The sequence below is a fragment of the Hyperoodon ampullatus genome (assembly GCF_949752795.1).
Source record: "Hyperoodon ampullatus genome assembly, chromosome: 1".
NCBI lineage: Eukaryota > Metazoa > Chordata > Mammalia > Artiodactyla > Ziphiidae > Hyperoodon > Hyperoodon ampullatus.
In genome coordinates this window covers 44,720,680-44,746,366 of record NC_136914.1, presented here as the reverse complement: position 1 = coordinate 44,746,366, position 25,687 = coordinate 44,720,680, and the positions used below count along the sequence as shown (strand labels likewise).

The window sequence follows — 25,687 nt, the reverse complement described above, 5'->3', positions numbered from 1 at the left end:
AATGGAGGTTTTATTGGAACAGTCCTGCAATACCTCCTAGATTCAAAGGCAGGATTGAATGTTCAAAACATAAGAGTAGATACATAGGCAGCTCAGATAACTCAGCAGTTGGAGTTCATGGACCATTTCTCTTAGCATCAATGACTTCTTGGTTGTGTATCTCAGCATTTCTAATGTCCCTTCCCACCAGAGAACATCTTATTGGCCCAACATGAATCAGTCATCTGGAGCATAGGGGAAAGCAGGACACCTGCGGCCTCTGGAGGTCCTCTTCTGGATCTGGGTTCCATTCTCAGAGGCAAAAGAATTGTGAGCTGCCACCCCAAAATTTGCCCTGTGTGTTTGACCTCTTGGCTGCATTTTTTGTTTATTTCCTTATAAAAATTTAAACTCACTCATTTAAGATTTTTTCCAAAAACATTATAATCTGTTTTCCCTTCCATTTATGACTATGAAATATTTCAAGCATAAAGAAAATTACAAAAAATATTAACATGAATAATATTTATTATCATAACTACCATAACTAATACACCTTAGCCAACATCCAGCTAAGTAACTTGCTTAAATCTTTACATTCTCCCATACTGGCATCATAAATTGTAAAGAAATAAAACATTACATAAAAGCCTGTTCTTCAATTCTATTCTTCTCCCCTCTTTCCTTTCCAACCTCTTCTTACCTTGCACAATATAACCACTTTCCAAAATCTGGTGTATATTGACCCCATGAAGTTTTTATACAATTAGAACACGAGTATATCCGTAAAAAATGATCAGTGACTTTGTATGTTTTTAAAGCTTACATAAATGTTTTTAATAATGGTATTTGTTGAGAATTTACTGTGCTCCAAATAGAGTTCCAAGCACTTTGCTTGTGTTAGTTCCTTTCAACTTCACACCAATTCTACAAACTTAATACTGTGATTAGTTCAATAGGCAGATAAGGAAACTGAGACATAGAAAGGAACAGAGCTTGTCAGTAACTGAGGGAGGGTCATCCTGCACATGTCATTCTGAAACACACTTTTTTTTCTTTTAATATAAAATGATGTTTTTAAGATGACTCCACTTTGATATACAGAATACACCTAGCTTTTCACATTGACTGCTGTATAATATCCCACTCCATAAATAGACCACAACTTGTTCTCATATCTGTGAACATTTAGGTTACTTTGCTATTCTAAGCAATGCTATAATGCACTTACTTGTAATTATCTTCTTATATATATATGATCGACAGTTTCTCTTAGATATATATCTACTAGTTTAAAGATTGTGTACATCTTTCTTTCAACCAGATATTGCCATATTGCTCTCTGAAGTGCACTTAACAATACACTCTCCTGCCATCTCTGAACATGGTTTCCTACTTCTTCACATCCTCACCTGCATTTGGAAAGATGAGTCTTTTTAATTTTTGCCGATCTTATGGGCATGAACTGTAACTCATTTTAATTTTCATTTCTCTGATTACTAGCATAGTTGAGTATTCTATCTTTTCACACTCCAGTACCATATTGACTTAGTAATGATAGATTTTTAATGTGTATTATTATCTGGTAAAACTGGTTACCCACACCATTATTCTTCTTTTTCAGAGTTTGCCATTATTTTTAGAAATGTAAATGTCATTTATTTACTAAAGATCACTGATGGCATTAATTAAAAAATAATTTTTCTGTGAATAAACATTTTGGGAATATGACAGCAATATATATATATATATATATATATATATATATATATATATATATATATATATATATAATATAATGTGTACATGTGCATATGTGGCAGACCCCAGGAACATCTAGGAGATCATCAATCACATTTTCTTTTCCCCCTGTCACTGAGCTAGACTGCATTTCCCAGTCATCCCAATTAGGTGAGGCCATGTGACTGAGTCCTAAGCACAAGAAGTGGGACAGAGTACTGTAAACAACACATCCAGGCTTGACCCATAAAGAAATGTCTGCATGATTCTCCTCTCTCTCCTCCCTGAGCAGATTCTCAATAACAAGAGCATTTTCAGAAGCTATATAATGGGGATAATAGAGCACATCTATCAATATAGGTTCCTGAATGAATGCAAGAAACAGAAAAAGCCCTACTGTGAGTTTAACTTGGACAAGAGACTGAGCATAAAATGAGAGAGCAATAAGTTTTTATTGCATTAGACCACTAAGATGTGTTTTGTTTCCTTATACAGCTCACTGCACCATAATTAATACTTTGTATTATATGTATACAGGTTCATAACTTTTATCTGAAATCTCTGGAGCTAGAATTGTTTTAGAATTCAGAATATATGGATTTTGGTAAGGTAACATGGTGGATATTCAAATATCAATCCACATTCCCACAGAAGCCTAGGACAGCATCCATTAACCTAACACATTAATTTTTCTGTGATGAACTAAAAGGATAGTCACACTAAATGAGATAAACTCCATAAATAGCCTCATGTCAGGTCAGGTTTCAATGCCGATTTACTTTATTCCAAACTTAAAAAGTCCTTTGGTTTTCAGAACTTTGTGGATTTTAGATTGGTGGTTAAGGGACTGTGGACTTGGAAATTCACAAAATCTTTCATATCAGGGCACTTGCTGTCAGTAAACTGGTGCTTTTTTAAAAAACATTTTTAGCTCTATTTTCATTTATGGAGAAAAGTGATGCATTCTTAGGATATTCAGACCTTCGTTAATATCTAAACAATTCTACTACATTTCACCCTTAGACAAAGAACCAAGGTAACTGGTTTGCACAGAACATTGGGGATATAATAACTCCATAATGTGGCAAAGAGATTCATTTTCAAATTTTGGTAACCATATATCAACTTTACTTTTTTTCATATCTCACAAACAGCAAAAAGCATCCAAAAATATTGTACTAGATGTGAAAATGCATTGTGTTTAGCAGGTAATAAACTGTATCTCCATTCCTTATAACGACTTTATTTCTTACTATATTCACAAACATATCTTTGGTGAATGCACTCGAATGTGAGGTTGGTTGCTCACTCATGAGTAGAGTCACTGGTAATTGATTCCGTCAATCCTAACAAAATATTCTACCTATATAGGGACATGTACTAGTGGAAATAAGACTTAAATGGGAAAGCTTATTAATATATGCAAAATTTCTGGACCTGAAAACCATGTTTGAACTTCTGATTATTTGTAAATGAAGAGGCCTTTGCAGTATAATACATTTTATTTTAATTCAAATGATTATGGAAAGGTAACACTAAAGAAATAAATTTTTGTATAAAAGTGATTGATAAATTTAAATATTTTAAAAATATTTTTTGTCTATAAGATTACATTATTGAAAGAGGGGCATTCCTTTCTTTCAAAAATGGCTGAAACTGAGCTTTTGCATCTGAAGAGTATGTTGGTGGGGTCCCTCCTAGATCCCCTTTTCCCAGGCTGGTACACTCAGTTCCAGATGCTGCAGGTGTTAATGGCTAATGGTTCACACTTGCACTCCCCTCAGAAAGGATTGTCCTTTGGTGACTGGAGCCACTTTCCTTCCTCCCCCAACCCCTGTGGCAGCTGAGAATTAATTGATGGAGACAGGAAAGGGGACAGAGAGTGTATATAAGCACATCCCCCTTACCTCAAGGCAGAATGAATCTGATACGATTCATGCTCCAGAGCCCCCTGTGTGATCAGACTGAGGCTAGATTTCCCCTGAAAACACATCTCTGCCTACCTTTTTCTTCTATACAATCTTGCATCCCTCATTCCCTTAACAGGTTTCATATGCGAAAACTTTCTCATGTAATCACTTGCACCAAAATCTGCATCTTAGACTCCGCTTCTAGAGGACCTGAACTAACACAACACATACTATTTATAATTTATTAAACACTATTAAGGATTAGGTTTATTTGTGCTTTAAACATGGTATAATTTTATTTTAGAAGTATCTGAACTATATGAAAATTATGATCCCCATATGGTTGGTGGGGAAACTCAGATTGTAGAGTTGAAGAACTTAGTGTATAATAAGTGAGAAATCCGAGAATCAAATTCAGCTGAATATGGCTCCATAATCTCTACTCTTTAGAATTTCTCACTGCCACTGTATCATATTTTTATCCAGAAAATAAAAAAAAAATTAAAGATCTACTTGACTATACTTTTTTTTAGTGAAATGGAAGTTGATGTGCATTCTATTTTCCAAACATTGATGTAATTTGTTTAAAATGAAGGTAAGATTGTATGCGTCATATAATTTCCATAGGGTTTATTAGTGGACAAGCATGGATTCAACTAAAAAGGAAATAAACATCTGTATAATACCTTCATTTTCTTGAAAGGGAACATTTTATATAAGTTGGAAAACAGCAAGGAGGGAAAAGATCATGTCAGCACAATGTTACTGGTCATATACAACTCAATCTTATGTTTCATAGAGATTTCAACACAGGAAATGGGTATGTTAGGAACTGCCTAATTCATAGGTTTTCCTGTCCCACATACAGTAGTTTATTTGAATGACTCTGAAGGAAAACCTGTAACAAGTGATTTTATACCAGCTTCAATAATGCATACTTCAAAGCCCAAACTAGTCAGCCATGTAACTGTTTACACAGTCAACATTCAGTGGGAAAATAAGTGTCAACAGGTTCTATTTTTCCAACCCATAACAGCTGTGACCCTTCATTTCAATCTTCATCAGTCTCTGATTAGGAAGGGACTTTTTATTTTTGTTTTTGTGGAATCAATAAATGCAGGATTCTTTGTTTACTACCACCTGGAAAATAACAGCTCCCCTCACCCGCCCCCACCCTGCCACTTAGCTACTTAAAAGAGTTATGTAACCTTATCACACTAGAAACCCTGTAGGGCTGGCCTGTGTCTTTTTAGTCTTTGGAAAACAGCAAATATTATGGCAAAGAGCAAAGTGGTTTGCAAGGAGCAGAAAATTAATGAAATGGACTGTGGTTTCCTATACGGTTTCCTATAACATTAAAAAAAATCCATAATGTAAAGTCTTTTTAAAAATATTCTGATTGCTATAATATCTTGCCAATGACCAAAAATCTTTAGATCTCTAATAAAATCTATCAGTATCTATGGTCTCAAGGAAACTTTTCCACGATTTTTTCTAAAAATGGACTAAAAACTATTCAATGCTTACCTTAAAAACTATAAACAAAAGTATTGCATACTTTCTACAATTTCTATTTTATTTACAATTTTAGCTCTAGAATGCTACATTTTCTTTTACTGCAGAAATCACATTATTTATTTATTTTTATTTTATTTATTTTTTTATACAGCAGGTTCTTATTAGTCATCCATTTTACACATATCAGTGTATACATGTCAATCTCAATCTCCCAGTTCATCACACCACCCCCGCCCCACCACTTTCCCCCCTTGGTGTCCCTACATTTGTTCTCCACATCTCTGTCTCAATTTGTGCCCTGCAAACTGGTTAATCTGTACCATTTTTCTAGGTTCCACATATATGCGTTAATATAAGCTATTTGTTTTTCTCTTTCTGACTTACTTCACTCTGTATGACAGTCTCTAGATTCATCCACGTCTCTACAAATGACACAATTTCGTGCTTTTTATGGCTGAGTAATATTCCATTGTATATATGTACCACATCTTCTTTATCCATTCATCTGTCGATGGGCATTTAGGTTGCTTCCATGACCTGGCTATTGTAAATAGTGCTGCAATGAACATTGGGGTGCATGTGTCTTTTTGGATTATGGTTTTCTTTGGGTATATGCCCAGTAGTGGGGTTGCCCGGTCATAGGGTAATTCTATTTTTAGTTTTATAAGGAACCTCCATACTGTTCTCCATAGTGGCTGTATCAATTTACATTCCCACCAACAGTGCAAGAGGGTTCCCTTTTCTCCGCACCCTCTCCAGCATTTGTTGTTTGTAGATTTTCTGATGATGCCCATTCTAACTGATATGAGGTGATATCTCATTGTAGTTTTGATTTGCATTTCTCGAATAATTAGTGATGTTGAGCAGGTTTTCACGTGCTTCTTGGTCATCTGTATGTCTTCATTTGAGAAATATCTATTTAGGTCTTCTGCCAATTTTTTGATTGGGTTGTTTGTTTTTTTAATATTGAGATACATGAGATGTTTATATATTTTGGAGATTAATCCTTTCTCTATTGATTCGTTTGCAAATATTTTCTCCCAGTCTGAAGGATGTCTCTTCATCTTACTTGTAGTTTCCTTCGTTTTGCAAAGTTTTTAAGTTTCAGTAGGTCCCATTTGTTTATTTTTGCTTCTATTTCCATTACTCTAGGAGGTGGATCAAAAAAGATCTTGTTGTGATTTATGTCAAAGAGTGTTCTTCCTATGTATTCCTCTAGGAGTTTTATAGTGTCCAGTCTTACATTGAGGTCTCTAATCCATTTTGAGTTTATTTTTGTGTATGGTGTTAGGGAGTGTTCTAATTTCATTCTTCTACATAGAGCTATCCAGTTTTCCCAGCACCACTTATTGAAGAGACTCTCTTTTTTCCATTGTATATCCTTGCCTCCTTTGTCATAGATTAGTTGACCATAGGTGCGTGGGTTTATCTCTAGGCTTTCTATCCTGTTCCATTGATCTATATCTCTACCTTTGTGCCAGTACCATATTGTCTTGATTACTGTAGCTTTGTAGTATACTCTGAAGATAGGGAGTCTGATTCCTCCAGCTCCATTTTTTTCCCTCAAGACCGCTTTGGCTATTCACGGTTTTTGTGTCTCCATAAAAATTTTAAGATTTTATGTTCTAGTTCAGTAAAAAATGCCACTGGTAATTTGATAGGGATTGCATTGAATCTGTAGATTGCTTTGGGTAGTATAGTCATTTTCACAATATTGATTCTTCCAATCCAAGAACATGGTATATCTCTCCATCTGTTGGTATCATCTTTAATTTCTTTCATCAGTGTCTTATAGTTTTCTGCATACAGGTCTATTGTCTCCCTAGGTAGGTTTGTTCCTAGGTATTTTATTCTTTTTGTTGCAATGGTAAAAGGGACTGCTTCCTTAACTTCTCTTTCAGATTTTTCATCATTAGTGTATAGCAAGGCAAGAGATGTCTGTGCATTAATTTTGTTTCCTGCTACTTTCCCAGATTCATTGATTAGCTCTCGTAGTTTTCTGGTGGCAACTTTAGGGTTCTCTATGTATAGTATCCTGTCATCTGCAAACTGAAAGTTTTACTTCTTATTTTCCAATTTGTATTCCTTTAATTTCTTTTTCTTCTCTGATTGCCGTGGCTAGGACGTCCAAAACTATGTTGAATAATAGTGGTGAGAGTGGACATCCTTGTCTTGTTCTTGATCTTAGAGGAAATGCTTTCAGTTTTTCACCATTGGGAATGATGTTTGTTGTGGGTTTCTTGTATATGGCCTTTATTATGTGGAGGTAGGTTCGCTCTATGCCCACTTTCTGGAGAGTTTTTATCATAGATGGGTTTTGAATTTTGTCAAAAGATTTTTCTGCATCTATTGAGATGATCATATGGTTTTTCTTCTTCAATTTGTTAATATGGTGTATCACATTGATTGATTTGCATATATTGAAGAATCCTTGCATCCCTGGGATAAATCCCACTTGATTATTGTGTATGATCCTTTTAATGTGTTGTTGGATTCTGTATGTTAGTATTTTGTTGAGGATTTTTACATCTATATTCATCAGTGATATTAGTTGTAATTTTCTCTTTTCATAGTATCTTTGTCTGGTTTTGTTATCAGGGTGATGGTGGCCTCGTAGAATGAGTTTGGGAGTGTTCTTTCCTCTGCAATTTTTTGGAAGAGTTTGAGAAGGATAGGTGTTCGCTCTTCTCTAAATGTTTGATAGAATTCACCTGTGAAGCCATCTGGTCCTGGTCTTCTGTTTGTTGGAAGATTTTTAATCATAGTTTCAATTTCATTACTTGTTACTGGTCTTTGCATATTTTCTATTTCTTCCTGGTTCAGTCTTGGAAGGTTGTACCTTTCTAAGAATTTGTCCATTTCTTCCAGATTGTCCTTTTTATTTGTATAGAGTTGCTTGGAGTAGTCTCTTAGGATGCTTTGTATTTCTGTGGTGTCTGTTGTATATTCTCCTTTTTCATTTCTAATTTGATTGCTTTGAGTCTTCTCCTTCTTTTTCTTGATGAGTCTAGCTAATGGCTTATCAATTTTGTTTATCTGCCCAAAGAACAAGCTTTTAGATTTATTGATCTTTGCTATTGTTTTCTTTGTTTCTATTTCATTTATTTCTGTTCTGATCTTTATTATTTCTTTCCTTCTACTAACTTTTGGTTGGTTTGTTCTTCTTTCTCTAGTTCCTTTAGGTGTAAGGTTAAGTTGTTTATTTGAGATTCTTCTTGTTTCTTGAGGTAGGTTTGTATTGCTATAAACTTGCCTCTTAGAACTGCTTTTACTGCATCCCATAGATTTTGGATCACTGTGTTTTCATTGTCATTTGTCTCTAGGTATTTTTTGATTTCCTCTTTGATTTCTTCAGTGATCGCTTGGTCATTTAGTAACATATTGTTTAGCCTCCATGTGTTTGTGTTTTTTACGTTTTTTCCCCCGTAATTCATTTCTAATCTCATAGCGTTGTGGTTCAAAAAGATGCTTGTTATGAGTTCAATTTTCTTAAATTTACTGATGCTTGATTTGTAACCCAAAATGTGATCTATCCTGAAGAATGCTCCGTGCGCACTTGAGAAGAAAGAGTAATCTGCTGTTTTGGGATGGAATGCCCTATAAATATCAATTAAATCTATCTGGTCTATGGTGTCATTTAAAGCTTGTGTTTCCTTATTAATTTTTTGCTTGGATGATCTGTCCATTGGTGTAAGTGAGGTGTTAAAGTCCCACACTATTATTGTGTTACTGTTGATTTCCTCTTTTATAGCTCTTAGCAGTTGCCTTATGTATTGAGGTGCTCCTATATTGGGTGCATATAGATTTATAATTGTTATATCTTCTTCTTGGATTGGTCCCTTGATCATTATGTAGTGTCATTCCTTGTCTCTTGTAACATTCTTTATTTTAGGGTCTATTTTATTTGATATGAGTATTGCTACTCCAGCTTCCTTTTGATTTTCATTTGCATGGAATATCTTTTTCCAACACCTCACTTTCAGTCTCTATGTGCCCCTAGGTCTGAAGTGGGTCTCTTATAGACAGCATATATATGGGTCTTGTTTTTGTATTCATTCAGTGAGCCTGTGCCTTTTGGTTGGAGTATTTATTCCATTAATGTTTAAGGTAATTATTGATATGTATGTTCCTATTACCATTTTGTTAATTGTTTTGGATTTGTTTTTGTAGGTCTTTTTCTTCCCTTGTGTTTCCCACTTAGAGAAGTTCCATTAGCATTTGTTGTAGAGCTGGTTGGGTGGTGCTGAATTCTCTTAGCTTTTGCTTGTCTGTAAAGCTTTTGATTTCTCCATCAAATCTGAATGAGATCCTTGCTGGGTAGAGTAATATTGGTTGTAGGTTCTTCCCTTTCATCATTTTAAATATGTCATGCTCCTCCCTTCTGGCTTTTAGGGTTTCCGCTGAGAAATCAGCTGTTAACCTTAAGGGAGTTCCCTTGTATGTTATTTGTTGTTTTTGCCTTGTTGCTTTCAATAATTTTTCTTTGTCTTTAATTTTTGTGAATTTGATTACTATGTATCTCACTGTGTTTCTCCTTGGTTTACCCTGCCTGGAACCCTCTGCACTTCCTAGACTTGGGTAGCTATTTCCTTTCCCATGTTAGGGAAATTTTCAACTATAATCTCTTCAAATATTCTCTTGGGTCCTCTCTCTCTCTTCTCCTTCTGGTCCTTCTGGGACCCTTATAACGTGAGTGTTGTTGTGTTTAATGTTGTCCCAGAGGTCTCTTAGGCTGTCTTCATTTCTTTTCATTCTTTTTTCTTTATTCTGTTCTGCAGCAGTAAATTCCACCATTCTGTCTTCCAGGTTACTTATCCGTTCTTCTGCCTCAGTTCTGCTATTGATTCCTTCTGGTGTATTTTTCATTTCAGCTATTATTTTGTCATCTCTGTTTGTTTGTTCTTTAATTCTTCTAGGTGTTTGTTCTTTAATTCTTCTAGGTCTTTGTTAAACATTTCTTGCATCTTCTCAATATTTGCTTCCATTCTTTTTCCGAGGTCCTGGATCATCTTCACTATCATTATTTTGAATTCTTTTTCTGGAAGGTTGCCTATCTCCACTTCATTTAGTTGTTTTTCTGGGGTTTTATCTTGTTCCTTCATCTGGGACATAGCTTTCTGCATTTTCATCTTGTCTATCTTTGTGTGAAAGTGGGTTTTTTTCCACAGGCTGCAGGATTGTAGTTCTTCTTGCTTTTGCTGTCTGCCTTCTGGTGGATGAGACTATCTAAGAGGCTTGAGCAAGTTTCCTGATGGGAGGGACTGGACAACATTATTTATTAAATACTTGTCATGTATCATGCAGTGTGCCAAGTGTTTAACCTTTATTTTCTTTTCAATACTCAGTCATTATTAAGATGAGGGTACCCTTTTAATCTCTACATTACAGAGCAGGACATTGTGGTTTAGGGAAAACTACCATAGTCCTTTAGAAATTTGTAATACTGGGTAAATAGTAAATCTGGAACTTTAGACTAGTTACTGTCTACTGCAAGTTCTATGCTCTTAGCCACTGAACTACACTAAATCCTCTAAAGCCAGGATCACACTTCTCTTCCCATAAATAAAATTATCATCAGCTGTTTATATGCTCCATTGAATCCCCCAAACAGAAATGCATAAACAGTATTCAAAACTTCCTCTCACCATTTCCTTATCAAAAAACAAAGTTATCTCCTGAATTATACAAATCCATCCTTTCCCACCACTCACTCTGTCATTTCTTTATCCCAGCCTTTTATTATCTATCTGAAATGTTACAGTGGCTGCTCAGGTGATCTCTCTGTCTCATATCTCATCTCCTATCTCTACAGACACATGCTTTTCCTTACATCCTGTCCCCGATGTACTGTTAAAATACACATTGGATCACATGGACCATTTGTCTAAATTCTTTCATGGATAGCCATCATCTTCAGGGCATTACCCACGCTACTGAGCACAGCACAACCGAGCCCTCCGAGCTGGCTGTCACCCACCACTTTGGTTTTCTTGCCACTCTCCCACATTTATTTGAAACATATTTACCAGGTAGAGTTGACCATGTTTTGTCACCAACTGGGTGTGATAACTGAGGAATAGATGAGGAACAGAAATTTCATTTAGCTATAGATTAAATGTAAGTATCTGAGGTATAGCAGTGTGGAGATAAACACTGGAATAGAGTTTAGATCTTCTTCCCCAGCTCTCTATTTAACATCTCAACAACTTCTTTCATCAAAGACAACTCAAACTCAGTATGTCCAAAATCAGACCCATGATCTCTGTACCCCATTCCCCTATCTTTCACTGCCCCATGTCTCAAAGAGTAGCAGCACCTTCTATCCAGCTGTGAAGGCCAACTATCCATGGCCACTCTTTTTGCCTCAGCCCCCTCCTTAGCCATATTCTGTCACCTATTCCTGTCCACTTTACCTTCTAAATAACTCTCAAATCTTCTTTATCTTCCCTATCATCTTCCTGGTCCAGGCTACCATCTCATCTTCTCTTATCAGATCTTGCAATGCATTTATTGCATTGCAAAAAATAAAGCATCTGCTTTATGCTTTCTATAAATTATTCTCTATATTGATAGCACACTGATCCTTTTTGTCTAAAAATCTGATCATATCATCTCTCAGCCTACTTAAATGCAATCAGAACTTTTTGTGTTTTTCATTCATAGCACTTTTCACAGTTGCAATTTTGCTTTATCTGTATGTTTACTTGATCATACACTTTCTTTTCCAAGAAACTCTAAGCTCTGCAAGGCACTTGCCATCCACTGTATCCTCAGAAGCTCATACAATGCCTTGCACAGAGCCAGTTATCACCATTTACTAAATAAGTGAATAAATTAATAAATAGATGGACAGCAAAGAGCTAAACCTCCGTTTTGGTAGCAAGAAGCTTACAGTTAGTGAGTTCATGGGTCTGGGTGATTCACCAAGGGAAAATGTGTATAGTGGAAGAGATGCAGGTCAAATAGAGGTATATGGTGGTCAGCCCAAGAAAGAGACTGGGATCAAAATCAGAAGAAAGTTGGAAAACTATAAGATAATCATGTCATAGATACCAAGATAGGAGAGAAAAAAAGGTAATCAACTATATAAAAAACTCAGAGCAGTTTAGAAAGAAATTGGATACTATTGTCTCAGAAGAACTCATTTTACCTCTTCACTCTGTTGTCTATCTAGTATTTTCTTTATACAATCATCACATCTTGACCTCAAATATTTTTCTTAGTCTCTATCATGTACATGAAATGCCCTCAGGATGTAACATCTTCATTCAAGCATCCTCTGTAATTCAACCATTTCTATTAAGACATTTCTGGAAATTGTAAAAAAAAAAAAAAAAAAAAAAAAACCACCTTTAATCTCACTCTCATTTAAAGATTTAATTATTTAACATTTCCACTGATTTTTCTGAGAAAATGCATTTTGCATTATCTCATATGTTCACACAATATGTTCAGTTCTCTGTGAACTTTTTAATGTCCACTAGCATCACTATGATTTGCCTCCAATCTGAGTTTCTGGGTATCTAGAACCAGACCTGTTTAACATGCTTTTCCAAGCACTTGTTATAAACATACACTTAATAAATGGATCCTTGTGGTGGCAGTGTTAAACACTTCATAGCATGAGCAATCAGAAAACTACACTTTCCCAGGAAACAATAAATCTGCTTACCAATGAGAAGAAAATGGTTAGTCATTTTAGTCTTTTAAAAAGTTTTAAATCTGAGATACATGAGTCATGAGGAAGAAATGTTTTCTTACATGAATAGCTCACATTTAAAATAAAATTAAATAGTTATATTACTAGGAAAAAATACTTATTGTAGCTGTCATTTGAAGTACTACACAATTAATCCTTTCAAACATTTTTGTACATGAATTACACATAAGCCTCAATGTTTTGTCTAAACAAAATGCATGGAGCATCATAGTAATTTAAAACAGAGTATTTTGGAAAAGATGTAAAAAAAGAAATGTGTGCTTATACATACATATATATATATATATATATATATGCTTATATATAGTGCTTGTATATGTGTGTATATATGTGTATATATACATATTCATATATTATACATACACATTATTTTGTATACATTATATAAAAAATTCAGAGGCAATCATGAAATAATACTAATTCTTGAATTAAATTGTGTTACCTCTGGCTTACTACAAGCTTCTTAAAAAAGGGACTTATCTAAACAATATCTATATGTAGAACATCTGACCCACTGAGCCACTGAAAGCTTTAAAGGAAGTACATTTTCAAGAATTTTTATTCTTTAAATAGCAGCTATATAAATTTCTAATTTTCATAAAACCCTATTCTCTCCCAGGGCATAGCCCAAGACTACACACCCAAGAAGCAGCTTTGTGGGAATGGTATAAATGTATATAATAAGCAAATAATCCTATAACTTACACATTGAAAATATTAGGGTGGAGGCCCCTGGAGATGGGGGGACAGAGAGGAGTGCTGTTTTCCTAAGCTCCAGGCTCTATAGCAGAGTAAATTCAAAGCCTAAGGGGAGAAAACTAATAAATCACATTTGCAATTAGTTGACCAGAGGGAGAAAGAGGACACTCAGAACAAGATCCAATTACACTAAATAGCATTTGAAACCTGGCTTCACCAAACTTAAAAATAAAATAAAAAGTTATGAGTGTGGGAAAGTAAAGCTAATCTTCTTCTAAGTTCCTAGCTACATTTAAAGAAAATTACCTAGGAAAATTGCTATGAAATTAGCCTTCAAACCTTATTAGGCCATGCAGGTCAAGTCAACTACGTCAGTTCTAAAACTCTAACATAATTTTTTCTCGTATGTACTTTCAATAAGATGAAACAAAAAGAGTAGCAAATGTGCCTCTGGGTTGAAGTTCTCCATTTATTTTGACCCTACACATGATGTAGAGAAATCTCAATGCTCAGGAAATAGTCATTTCCCTCAGAGAGTTCAGACCTCATAAAATTCACATGTAATTTCTGCTGACAGTAAATTAATATAGATTCAAATCTCATGAATATTGTATATTTTATAGGACTACTTTTTAAAAAGCATATCCAGTTAGTAAATGGCTTTTAAAGTAAGCCCATGATCCTAATAATTAGATCTTTCTAAAATATGTTGTATTCTGTTGTAAATTGTTTGCTCTAAAACTATTTGGAGTCTTCATTAAGACAAGACTAGGACATAGAAAATTAAGCCTTAAATGCCACCCTTGATACAATGATATGTAGTCTGCTGATTATAATAGTATCACAAATTCAAAGGCCCAAATAAATGACCAGATGTTATTTTCAAATTCAGCAAACAAGCTATGAATCTAAAAAAGACGCTTGTTTCCAAATCAATGACAACCTACCCAACATTAAATGACTCAAAAAAAATTACATTTATGATATTTTCTAAGGTGAAAAAAAAAACATTGCGATGTAATTAAAGGTCATTTGGAGCAGCAATGTAGAAAAAAATAGATAAACTCACAGCAGAGCTATCTCATCTTCCCAAATCTAAATCCACCAACCTATTTAGCAGATGTGCCTATATACTCTTTCTTCCCTCCTGCTAGTGGGTTCTGCCCCTCTCAGAGACAAACCCTTTCCTGGTGCTCTGAACCCCAGCAAAGATCCCCTTTGTCCACTGTGCCATCAATATCTCTCTCTCTACTGGGTCATTCCTGTTAACATAAACTTGGTTAATATTATCCATCTTAAAACAAACTTCCTAGACCCCCAGCCCTGTACCAACTGTCATTCAAGGTCTATGTTAGACTTCACTGCAAAAATCCTCAAAAACAGTTGACCTCCTTATCTTCACTTACACACTTTCTTCTTTTCTATACATACTCCAACGAGACATTTAACCACAGCCCTCCACTGAAACAGCCCTCATCAACATACTCAATGATACTTACCTAGCCAAAAACAATAGCAAACTTTTCATCATCTGTATGTCCCCCCCCCCAAAAGATATGTTGAGATCTTAACACTTGGTACCTGTGAAAATAACCTTATTTGGAAATAGGCTCTTTGTAGGTGTAATGGAATTAATATTAAGTGGTATTCAACCAGGGGAGGGGGAGCTAATCAAATGACTGCTGTCTTTATAAGAAAAGAAGACAGAGACACAGATACATAAGGAGAATGCCATGTGATGATGGAGGCAGAGGTTAGGGTGATGTCTCTACAAACCAAAGAACACCAATGACTCTCAGACACACCAGAAGCTAAGGGAAAGGCATGGAATAGAGTCTCCCCTAGACGCTTCAGAATGGTTCTGCTGACACCTTGATTTCAGACTTCTGGCCTCCAGAAGAACTGTGAGAGAACAAATTTCTGTTGTTTTAAGCCACTCAGTTTGTGATAACTTGTTATGGCAGCCATGAGAAACTAATAGATCATCTTATTTAACCTCTCAGCAGCATTTGACATGGTGAGCATTCCTGCCTTTGAATTTTTTTTTCTTTTCCCATGTCTATAGCATGGCTCTCACCTGATTTTTCTCCTATCTGTTACTTCTCAGGTTCCTTAGCTAGTTCTTTCACACATTTCAGATCTCTAAATGTTGGAGTGTACTAAAAATCTGTCATAGAGCCTCACTCTTTCTGCCCACACTCTCTGCCTGGTAAACTTTTGCAAGCCCATGGCTTTATGTACCATTTAGATGTTGATAGCTTTCAGATTTTTATCCTAGCCAAAACTTCTCCCAAGTTCGAAACCAATATATGTAAATAACCAATCAACTTCTCCACTTGGATATTTAATAGGCATCACAAAATTAATATAGCCCAAACAGAGCTATTTCATTATTGATTCCTGAAATAACTTTTCCTGTCACAGTAAGTGCCACCATCATCCCCACCTGTTCAAACTAAAAACCTAGAAGTCATCCTAATTTCCTCTTTTTAATATTCCACATCCAATCCATCAGTGAGTCCTGTCTGCTTTGCCTCCAAAACATAGACACAATTCAGTAACTTCCCTCCATCTCAACTACAACCATGCTGTTTTGAGAGTTTCATCTCCTGCTGGTTGATTACAAGAGCTCCCTAACTTATCTCCTTGCTTCTGGCTCTAGACTTCTTCACCACATTCTTCTACCCCACACAGCAACAGTGAGATCAATCTTTCTAAAGTGTAAACCAGATCAGGTCACTTCTCTGCTAAAGATCATCTGTCCATCAACTTTCTATCACAATAATAAAAGAATACATATAAAAAATAAAAAAGAATAAAATCAAAATTCCTTAAAACCTACATGATCTGGCTGCTGACCTCCTCTCTGATTTCATCTGTCTTTCTACTTCCCTTCAATAGCTGTCTTCCAGCCATTCTGGTCTTCTTACCATCTCTTGAATATGCCATGATTGCTGTTATCTCAGGAGATTTTAATACATGTTCCTTCTTCTTGGGATATCTCTCCCTCTCAAATATTTATATCTTTGGGGTATCTCACCCTTCAAATTCCATGGCTATCTTCCTCATTTCATTCAAGTCTCAACAGGTATCACCTCCTTAAAGTAATTTTTCCTGTATACAGTAGATAAAGCAACCGACCACTGTCTATTCAATCTCTCTATATTCCATATTCTAATTCTATGTTCTTCATAGCACCTATACAGAGCTGAAATTAATTGTTCCATTTTTATTTTGTTTACTAATTTTTTATCTCCCTCTCTAAAATATAAACACTTTAAGGTCATAGATTCTGCAGTGCCCCAGTGTCCCAGCGACTAAAACAGTTTCAGGGTTGAGCAGGTACACAAGAAATATATGTTGAGTGACTGGAAAATGGATGGGAGTTGGCCAAGAAAATACACAGGTGTATCATTTAGGAGGCTGTTAGAGTAATCTATTTAAGATATGATGGGTGTTTGAATGTAGATAAATGATATTTGAGATGGTGAAAAGTGAAGCGATTTGACACATTTAGAAGAACTTAGTGGCTCATTTAACATGGGTGAAAGAGAATAAAGAGTTTATTATGGGACTTCCCCAGCAGGCCAGTGGTTAAGACTTCACCTCCAATGCAGGGGGTGCAGGTTCGACCCCTGGTCAGGGAGCTAGATCCCATGTGCCTCATGGCCAAAAAACCAAAACATAAAAAACAGAAGCAATATTGTAACAAATACAATAAAGACTTTCAAAAAAGAAAGTTTATTATAACTGACATACTTTTGATCTGGGTAAATGAGTGGATGAGACCATCATTCATTGTTAAAGGAAATACCAATAGGATAGAAAGGTTAAAAAGACATTTTTGAGAGGAAGTACACCACTGCAGTAAAAAGAAAAACATGGGTCTAGCGTATCTAACGGTGTTTGTGTTTGTTGATGCTACTGTTTAACCATGGGCCATTTTTTTTTCAAACCTAAGAAAAGTTATTTCTATCCTTCCTATGAATGGAATTTGTTCTGCCAAATTTTCTTTTCTTTTAAATGTGCACGTTCCCAAATACAACAGATCCCTTTTCAGTTCTTATCCTGCTTGTTCACTGATGATCGTTTGTTCCTTCTTGAAAGTCCTTACCATGGATTCCTATGTTACCACATTTTTCTGCCTTTCTTCCTACCTTTCTAGCTGCTCCTTCTATTAATGATCAGATAAATTCCAAACTTTTCTGTTGTGATTGACAAAGTCCTCTAAGTCTAGTCCCCACCCATATTTCCAACCTCACTCAGCCCACTTCCACCAAGAAACTTTCCCTGTTTTCAAGTCCAGGATCATTCTATACAATTCTCTAACGAAGGCATGATTTTTTTTTTTTCTTTCTGAAGAACACTGAGGATTTTATCTGCATGTGAAATTTTCAAGGGACATGATAGTGAGAAAAATGCCAACTTTTTTATTGAGAAAACTTTGGTAAAAATAGACATCCTTATAACATATTTATCTGTTGCTCAAAATTTTTCATTGTACTACTTCTGATTATTTTTCTGTAATTCACTATTACAGTTTCAGCATGAATATTTGTCTATTTTTATCCTTAACTTGGAACAGTTTGAGACTTACAGAAGACTGTTATCACCAATATTATATTAGCAAAGCATGAAAGCAAATATTCCAAATAATATTAGCAATTTTAAACATTTGATCTAGCACATATTTTAATAAAGCAAGAGCATGCTCTCCTTGTATGATTCAAAATCATATCTCTCCATTATGTGGTTTCTATCACACCTCCTCAGATAGGACGACTATAGGGCAGACTCTATCTTCTGTAGGTAGCGCGAATCAGGTAGGTGGGGAAAACCTTGGGGATGAGTGGATGACATGATTTGGAGAAGTGTAGTAGGAGCTTGGGTTGAAAAGAAGCATGAAGTTTCAACACAGGAGTAGCACAGAGTTGGAGATGACAACTAGTCTACCAAATACAGACATTTTCTTCACAGCAAATACATAGAATACTACTAATATTTTTCACCATTTGGCTACTTTTACAGATGTAAATTGGAATAAAATTTTTTCTACATATATTCTTATAATATATAAATAATAAAGAGCTATATTACATCCCTCATGAATTACCTTTCAGAGACAGTAGTAAAAGTTATATTCTTAACTAACTATACATTATATACTAACTGTGCCTTTAAGGTATACATTTTTAGCCTTTGAATGAAATGTACTCACGCTTACTATTCCACTGAGATTGTCTTCTTCTCTCACTGCCAGAGCCTTCAGAAAATTATCATGTATGTCTTTACCAGCACTTGTTAATGTCCTATAAAAAGCAGGTAATCAGTTATAATATATTAGATAAACAAATATGTTGAAAATACTCTGGGTACAAAATACACTGCTTCTTTATTCCAAGTGACAATCCCTTTAACACTAAAACTATATATACATATTATATGAAATCATTATAAACCATACACAATTATTATAATCAATTAGATTATTCAATTTAATTTCAGCTATACAGTCTTTATTTACAAATAATTGGAATCAAGTTTATAAATAATATCAATACTCACACCAGATACAGTTAATTCCATTTATGTGCCCATATTATTCTTTTTATCACGCCATGAAAATTCAATATATTTATTCCCCTCACTACAAAAAATAATTTTAAATTGCCTGTAATTTAAGTATAATTTATTAATTTAATATAAGAAAACTAAAATATTAGCCACTTAAGCCAATTCAGTTGCTGGAACAGAGAACTGTTTAAGTTTTATGAGTGGAGATAATCAAGGCAAGACAGGAAACTAGGTTATCTTTGCCAGATAAAAGAAAGCATTAAGAATTCAAGAGAGAAATGACTTTCTCTGGAAATAAATTTTAAAGAAAATTTATCTCAGCGATCTTGATCAAGCAACACTGAACCACAAAATAAAGAGTGAGTTCAAGAGTGATTTGTGAAGTAGTAAGCATTTCTTTATTTAGCAATGTTCTATATATTCAACAAACATTTCTATTGCATGTCTATTATGTACCAGGAACTGTACTAGGGACAAAGATGAATGAGACATAATTCCTGCTTTCAAGTTGCCTGTGGTCTCATGGAGGTGAAGAGATACAGGAACATTATAATATCATACCATGTGATAAGTGTAATAATAGAGATATGGATGGATATTGAATCATAAGAGAAATATCTTACCTATTCAAGGAAAAGTCACTTAATCTTTTTTTTATTTTTCACACACACACTGTATTTTATTTTTACAAGAGATAAATAAGTCACTTAATAAGTTTTAAAGCCATCGTTGAACTAAATGTTAAAAGATGAGACAGCATTAGCCAGTTTGGGGCTGACGGTGATGGGAGAAGGAAAGAGTTATGAGTAACTTCAAAGGAATTAAAGAACAGAGATGAAACACTGCCAGGTGCCCTTGGGTAACTGCAAAACAGTCAGAAAGTAAGCACAGGAAGTGAAGGAGAAACCATACAATATTAATAAAAGCTAACATTTTTACAGACATACTGTTATAAATATTTAGTTAAGGCCATTCAGCTAATCGGAGCAGACCTGTTTTCAAACTCAGGCAGTCTAGTTCTAAAACTCATTCTCATAACCACTAGGCCATGCTGCCTTACCAGGAAGGCCTTGTATGCTACATTAAGGAGCTTGAGCCTTATCTTCTAGGAGATATTGAACCACAAGGGTCATATGCAAGGAAATAAGTTGGTCAATTTTGTGTTTCAGTAGTAGTATCCAGGCATTGTGATAAACATAGGCTGGAGGAGAGCCACACTGGAAAGATTAATTAGGGGACTTTAGTAAGAGATGATGAAGACCTGAGTTAAAGCAGTGCTGGTAAGAATAAGAGGGGATAGATTAAGGAAATATTTAAGAGGGAAATAGACCTGGTGATTTCTTTTTGTAAAGAGTTAAAGAGAGATTACTACCAGGTTTCTTTAAATCAATATAGGCATGTACAATATGTAACCTACTGATAATTTTGTTGAACTATAAATTCAACTCGTTAAGTTGATAACAGCTTGTCAGCTTTTCCTTTTCTAGTTTTATGTGCCTTGGCTTATAGTATCAATATCAACTAATAATCAAAATATCTAAATATACATTAACTACTCATTGGTACCAATGCAGAGAATCAGATGTTTGAGAAATTTCTCAATTTATTGTGCTATTCAAAAGTGAGTCTTTCATATTATAATACACTTATGCACTGTTCTGAAAATACATCTCCAAAATATCAAATTTATTTTGTCAGAAGCTTGCCCAGAAAACATGCATTGTTTCTCTATTGCTCACAGGTTAATCTTTTCATCACTGGTCAGTTTCTACCTAATTTCCTGCTTATGGTCTATATTTAAAATCAGAATGAGTTAGAAATTCTTTGTGAAGTTTGAACAGAGAATTAGTTTTATAAGTTTATCAATCGGGACTGGTTAGGTTATGCTATAGTAACTAGTGGCCCAAATGTCTGTGGTTTATAATTACAATAATGCTATGCATCAATAGCACGTTGATTGTGGCTCTTCATCTTGAAGGGATGAACTGGGAGGCTCATGAAATAGCCTCTATTTGAAACCTCTGTGGTTATTGTGCAGAGAGAACATGGTCACACGCTGGCTCTTAGAGCATCTGCTTGTAAGAGACTCATGTCATGTCCACTCACATTTGATTGGCCAAAGCAAGTGCCATGCCTGAAATCAATGGGATGGAAAAGTATAATACTGCCCAGGGAAGAGTAGCAAATATCTGTAAACAGTATCCTATGTACCCCTTGCTTCTATAGCATAAGCAAACAAAGGCTGAGAGTACATAGCTCAGTAAACAAGAGCAATAAAGAAAACAATTTCTGAGTAAAATTTAAAGGTATACAAAATGTGTTAAATAATGTGGTTCATTGTAATTTAACCAAATAAAGATGCTTTTGGAAATTAAGATCACTAATCTTAGCTCCAAAGCAGAATATTTTCCCACAGACCCACCAAACTTCTAAAAATTATGGTTGAAGGAATGAAATAGACTTTGGTATGTGGTCTTCTCTGATAGTCATAGACACCTGTTGGTTTTGCCTCCCTGACATCCCTTCCCACTTTTGATAACAGAACCTAATTTTTATTTGGAAAATGGTCCCTCCCACATTCTATGCTTTGGTAACACAGTCATTTAAGGTACCCACTCACTCACAACTCTTACCTCCTAAACCCCAGTGAATGAATATACCTCAAGCTTAACCAATATCACTTAACCTCAAGAGAACGTACATCATAAACAGAGACACAAGGATGAAAAGCAACTGGAATTGTAGTGAGTGTCCTTAATTCCTACTACATAACCTCATCATTCAACTTTTTCTTCAAATCTATGATAACCAGTGCTCCTCCAATAAATCTCATTTTTTATTTAGTTCATTAGAGTTGGTTTCTATTGCTCACAACCAAAACCTATAATTGACATGATGGTTATCTAGCTAAGATACTGCAGAGCTCCTAAAGGTTTCCATATAGTAAGTCTACTCCCCACTCCTCCCACCTCCCCAAATACATCTTACTTTGCTGTAAATCTTTAGACCATTACAGATACGTTAAAGTCCAATTTGATCACCAACCCCAGCCTCAAAACACGAAAGGTAACCATCATTATCATTTCTGCATGCATCCTTCAAGGTTATTGTCTATTGTTTACGTATACACTTGTGTACCCATAAAAGCATATATAGTATCATTTGGTGAGTTGTTCATTTTATCACATATTTTTCAACTTACTGTTTTGTTTCATTGTTGTTATTGTTCCTGGGAGTAGATGTTTATGAGAGTGCCAAGGAAGATCAAAATTATTCCCAAGTTTATCAGACATGAAAAGTCAGAAGAATAGATTTCTAGGTACCATTCATTAGCAGGGAAGGAACTCCTAATATTCTGCCAGGCCTAGCTCACTTGCAAACAGCTGAGGTTTTTAGCAGGTATCTGGGCAGGGCAGGAAAAGGAAATAATTGCAGTAGAATTTTTGCTGTCCCTGGACACTTAATTTGACCCACACTGTTTTCCCTTTTTCCATAAAAATAAAACCCCGGTTTTCACCTGAGCATGTAGCTTCCTGGAATAAAGACTACATTTTCTAGGCTTTTTTTGAAGCTACTTATGCCCATATGACTAATTTTTGCACAATGGTATCCAAGTGAAAATTACATACAACTTCTGTACTTAAAGGGGGTGGGTGCCATTTTGCCTGTAGTTGGAATGCCATATAATGACTGTAGCTCCAGCTGCCATCTTGACTTAAGTGGGAGGCCACTGTTATGGAGAAACAAGAGAAAGAAGGAGAGTCCCTGACACCGTGGAGGACCAACCCAGCCTTGATTGACACCATCTGGACATCTGGAATATGAGACTAAAAAGGGCTTATATTTGGTTTCAGCCACTGTCATTTTGTTTTTTTCTATTATTTTTAACTAAACTTAATCTAAACAGATACATTCACCATATGAAATAGCTCACCCTTCCAACAAAGATGCTGTTGTGGGATTGGTTTGGTTATCAAACTAGACTTTAACCTTATCCGTAATATTCTGAGGATATCACAGGAGACTGTATTACTTATCTAATTAAAACGAATTGTTTTTTAAACAGTCAAAATGTTAAGTATTTTAAATGGAAGCATGAGATAATGGAAATTAAACTGAAATATAAGATGGGACATCAGTCTTTAATTCTTATCCATTTACCAACTGATTAGTCCAAGTAATCATGTTTTTCTGAACCTGGGTTTCATGATGGGCTAAATAATCTCTAAGCCCCCTAGCAGCTGTACAACTTGTAATGTAAAATGATCATACTCTATCATCAATCACCAAGCATCATTAATTTATAATCAGCTTAAGAAATGTGACTGTCACACTGACAATACATTAAGAGCATATTGTTCAAGTCTTACATACACAGACTTACATCATTTCTTATAACCTCTATGAGGAAGATAAAAGTATTTTTGTTATATAAATTGGGAACAGAGAGGATACGGTCTATAACCCCTAAGCTATTTGCAGCAGAGTAAAAAAAGTTATATAAATAATCAGTTATTATAACATGCTACATCTGAGAATCTGAAACTTCTCAGCAAGGAGAAATATTGGAAAAGAAAGGTAATACTCAGTGTGTGGTAAGGAATTCTTAAATCTTTAATGTGCATTACTCTTACTTAACTAGATTTATTTAACAGTCAGTGACCTGAGAAACCTTGCTTAAGTAAATATTACAAAAGGAGTTACTTCCTCAAGAAATGAAGTAGTTCTGTTACAAAATCTGAGGGTTATAAGTTTTATAAAGGCAAATACTCCATCTTTGTTGTTTACACTCCACCACACTTTCAAAATGGTGTAAAAATCATATGGATGAGTTAATTTTTACCAACTTTGTTTAATCATTAGCTAAACGTATTTATATAATTCTACATGAATGACTAAATATATTCTTAATCCTCAAAAATTAGGCTACTGGTTTTATGATTTAATTATGTTGCTTATATATCCCACATTCATATTTCATATTTCTAGAAGTTACATTCAACTCATTAGCACTTGTTTCAATATGTAGTTCAAGCTCTCTGTGCCTCAGTTTCTTTAAAAGGATTTTTAGTAACTCAGTTTGGAAAAATTAAATGGAGAGTATAGTAAAAAATAAAGTAAAAAATAGTAAATAAGTAAAAAATTTATTATAAAAACTCTATAATATTATCTTCTTAAAAACAAGCACACTTTTTATGAAAAAGTAGTTTTCATAAACAGCTTTATTTCCCATGATGAGTTTACTGGCAAAACTATTTGTATGTATGTGTATTTATATGGTCTCAAATAATATAATTTTGATTTTTAGAGGCCAAAATGGAAAAAATTGTTTGCAAAGTTGATGAAAAATATTTAATTTTAGTTAAAATAATGTGTGAATTTTTAGATAAGTTATTTGAGTGTTTGAGTATGAAATAGGAAGATATGTTTTTATAGTCCTTTATCATAAGGGCATCTGTTGCTTTGTCAGAGAGTGATGATCTTGCACATTTTTTCCAGAACAACATGATACTTTTTGTTTTGTCCTTTACATAAATTGGGAGGAAAAAAAATCTTATTTTTCCCCCAATAAAATGTTTTATAAATATCTTTAAAGTGGCAAATCTTCACATTCCTTTTCTTAATTTGTCATTGTATATTTGCTCTGTATTAATCAGCTCAGGCTGCCATAGTAAAATACCATAGTATTTTATTATGCCCACAGACTGGGTGGCCTCAATAACAGAAATTTATTTATCACAGTTCTGGACATTGGAAGTCTGAGGTCAGGGTACCAGCATGTTCTGTTTCTCTTTAGCTTGCATCTGGCTGCCTTTTCACTGTGTCCTCACATGGCAGAGAGAGAACAAGAGCAAACTCTCTGGTATCTCTTCTTATATGAGCACTAAACCCATCACGAAGGCCCCACCATCATAATCTCATCTAACCCAACTACTTGCCAAAGGACAGTCTACAAATACCATCCCACTGGGGGTTAGGGTTTCAGCATATGAATTTGGCAGGGTGGGAGTGGGATGAGAGGTGCACACTATTCTTTTCATAGCGTATTCTTTCTCCCTTCAGAACTCATTTCCCACATTTTATTTTTTCTTGCAATATTGTCTTGCTTGCCTTATAATTTCTTTGGTACAATTTTGATATTTCAAATTTTCTTTTATCATGTGGGATAACTTAGCAAATTTTTACCTCTTGAGATATGCTAGGTTAAGTTACTGCAGTCAGCTATTTGGTCCTCTCCAGCTATCCTTAGCAAGGTGCAAACAATTTCAAGCCAGATAACCACAGAAAAACTCCAAATGCCAGACCATAGGAATTTGCCTCATATAGCATAGAGAAAAACTTCCTTTTCCTTATCTTGAATGTGAATTTAGATGAAACTAATACATTCATTATAGGACTATTTTAACTTTTATATGTGTGGAATATAACTAACACACATAAAAACAGCATAAAACGTAGTTAATCCGTTATGACAAAGCCAACCCCTGTAACTCATCACTTAGTCAAGAAATAGAACAATGATGACACTCCAGGACCCCCACTTACT

At 34.9% G+C, this 25,687-nt stretch overlaps 1 protein-coding gene across 2 annotated transcripts in view; it reads right to left on the bottom strand.

Moving 5' to 3' along the window:
- Positions 1-25,687, bottom strand: part of CFAP299 (cilia and flagella associated protein 299) — a gene marked incomplete at both ends in the record, with an annotated part of 622,955 nt that overhangs the window by 364,557 nt on the left and 232,711 nt on the right. For both annotated transcript variants that reach the window (XM_079705346.1, XM_079705347.1), the window contains one exon: positions 18,785-18,875. In XM_079705346.1, the coding sequence (XP_079561472.1) occupies positions 18,785-18,875 (91 nt within the window). The remainder of the gene's footprint in view (positions 1-18,784; positions 18,876-25,687) is intronic.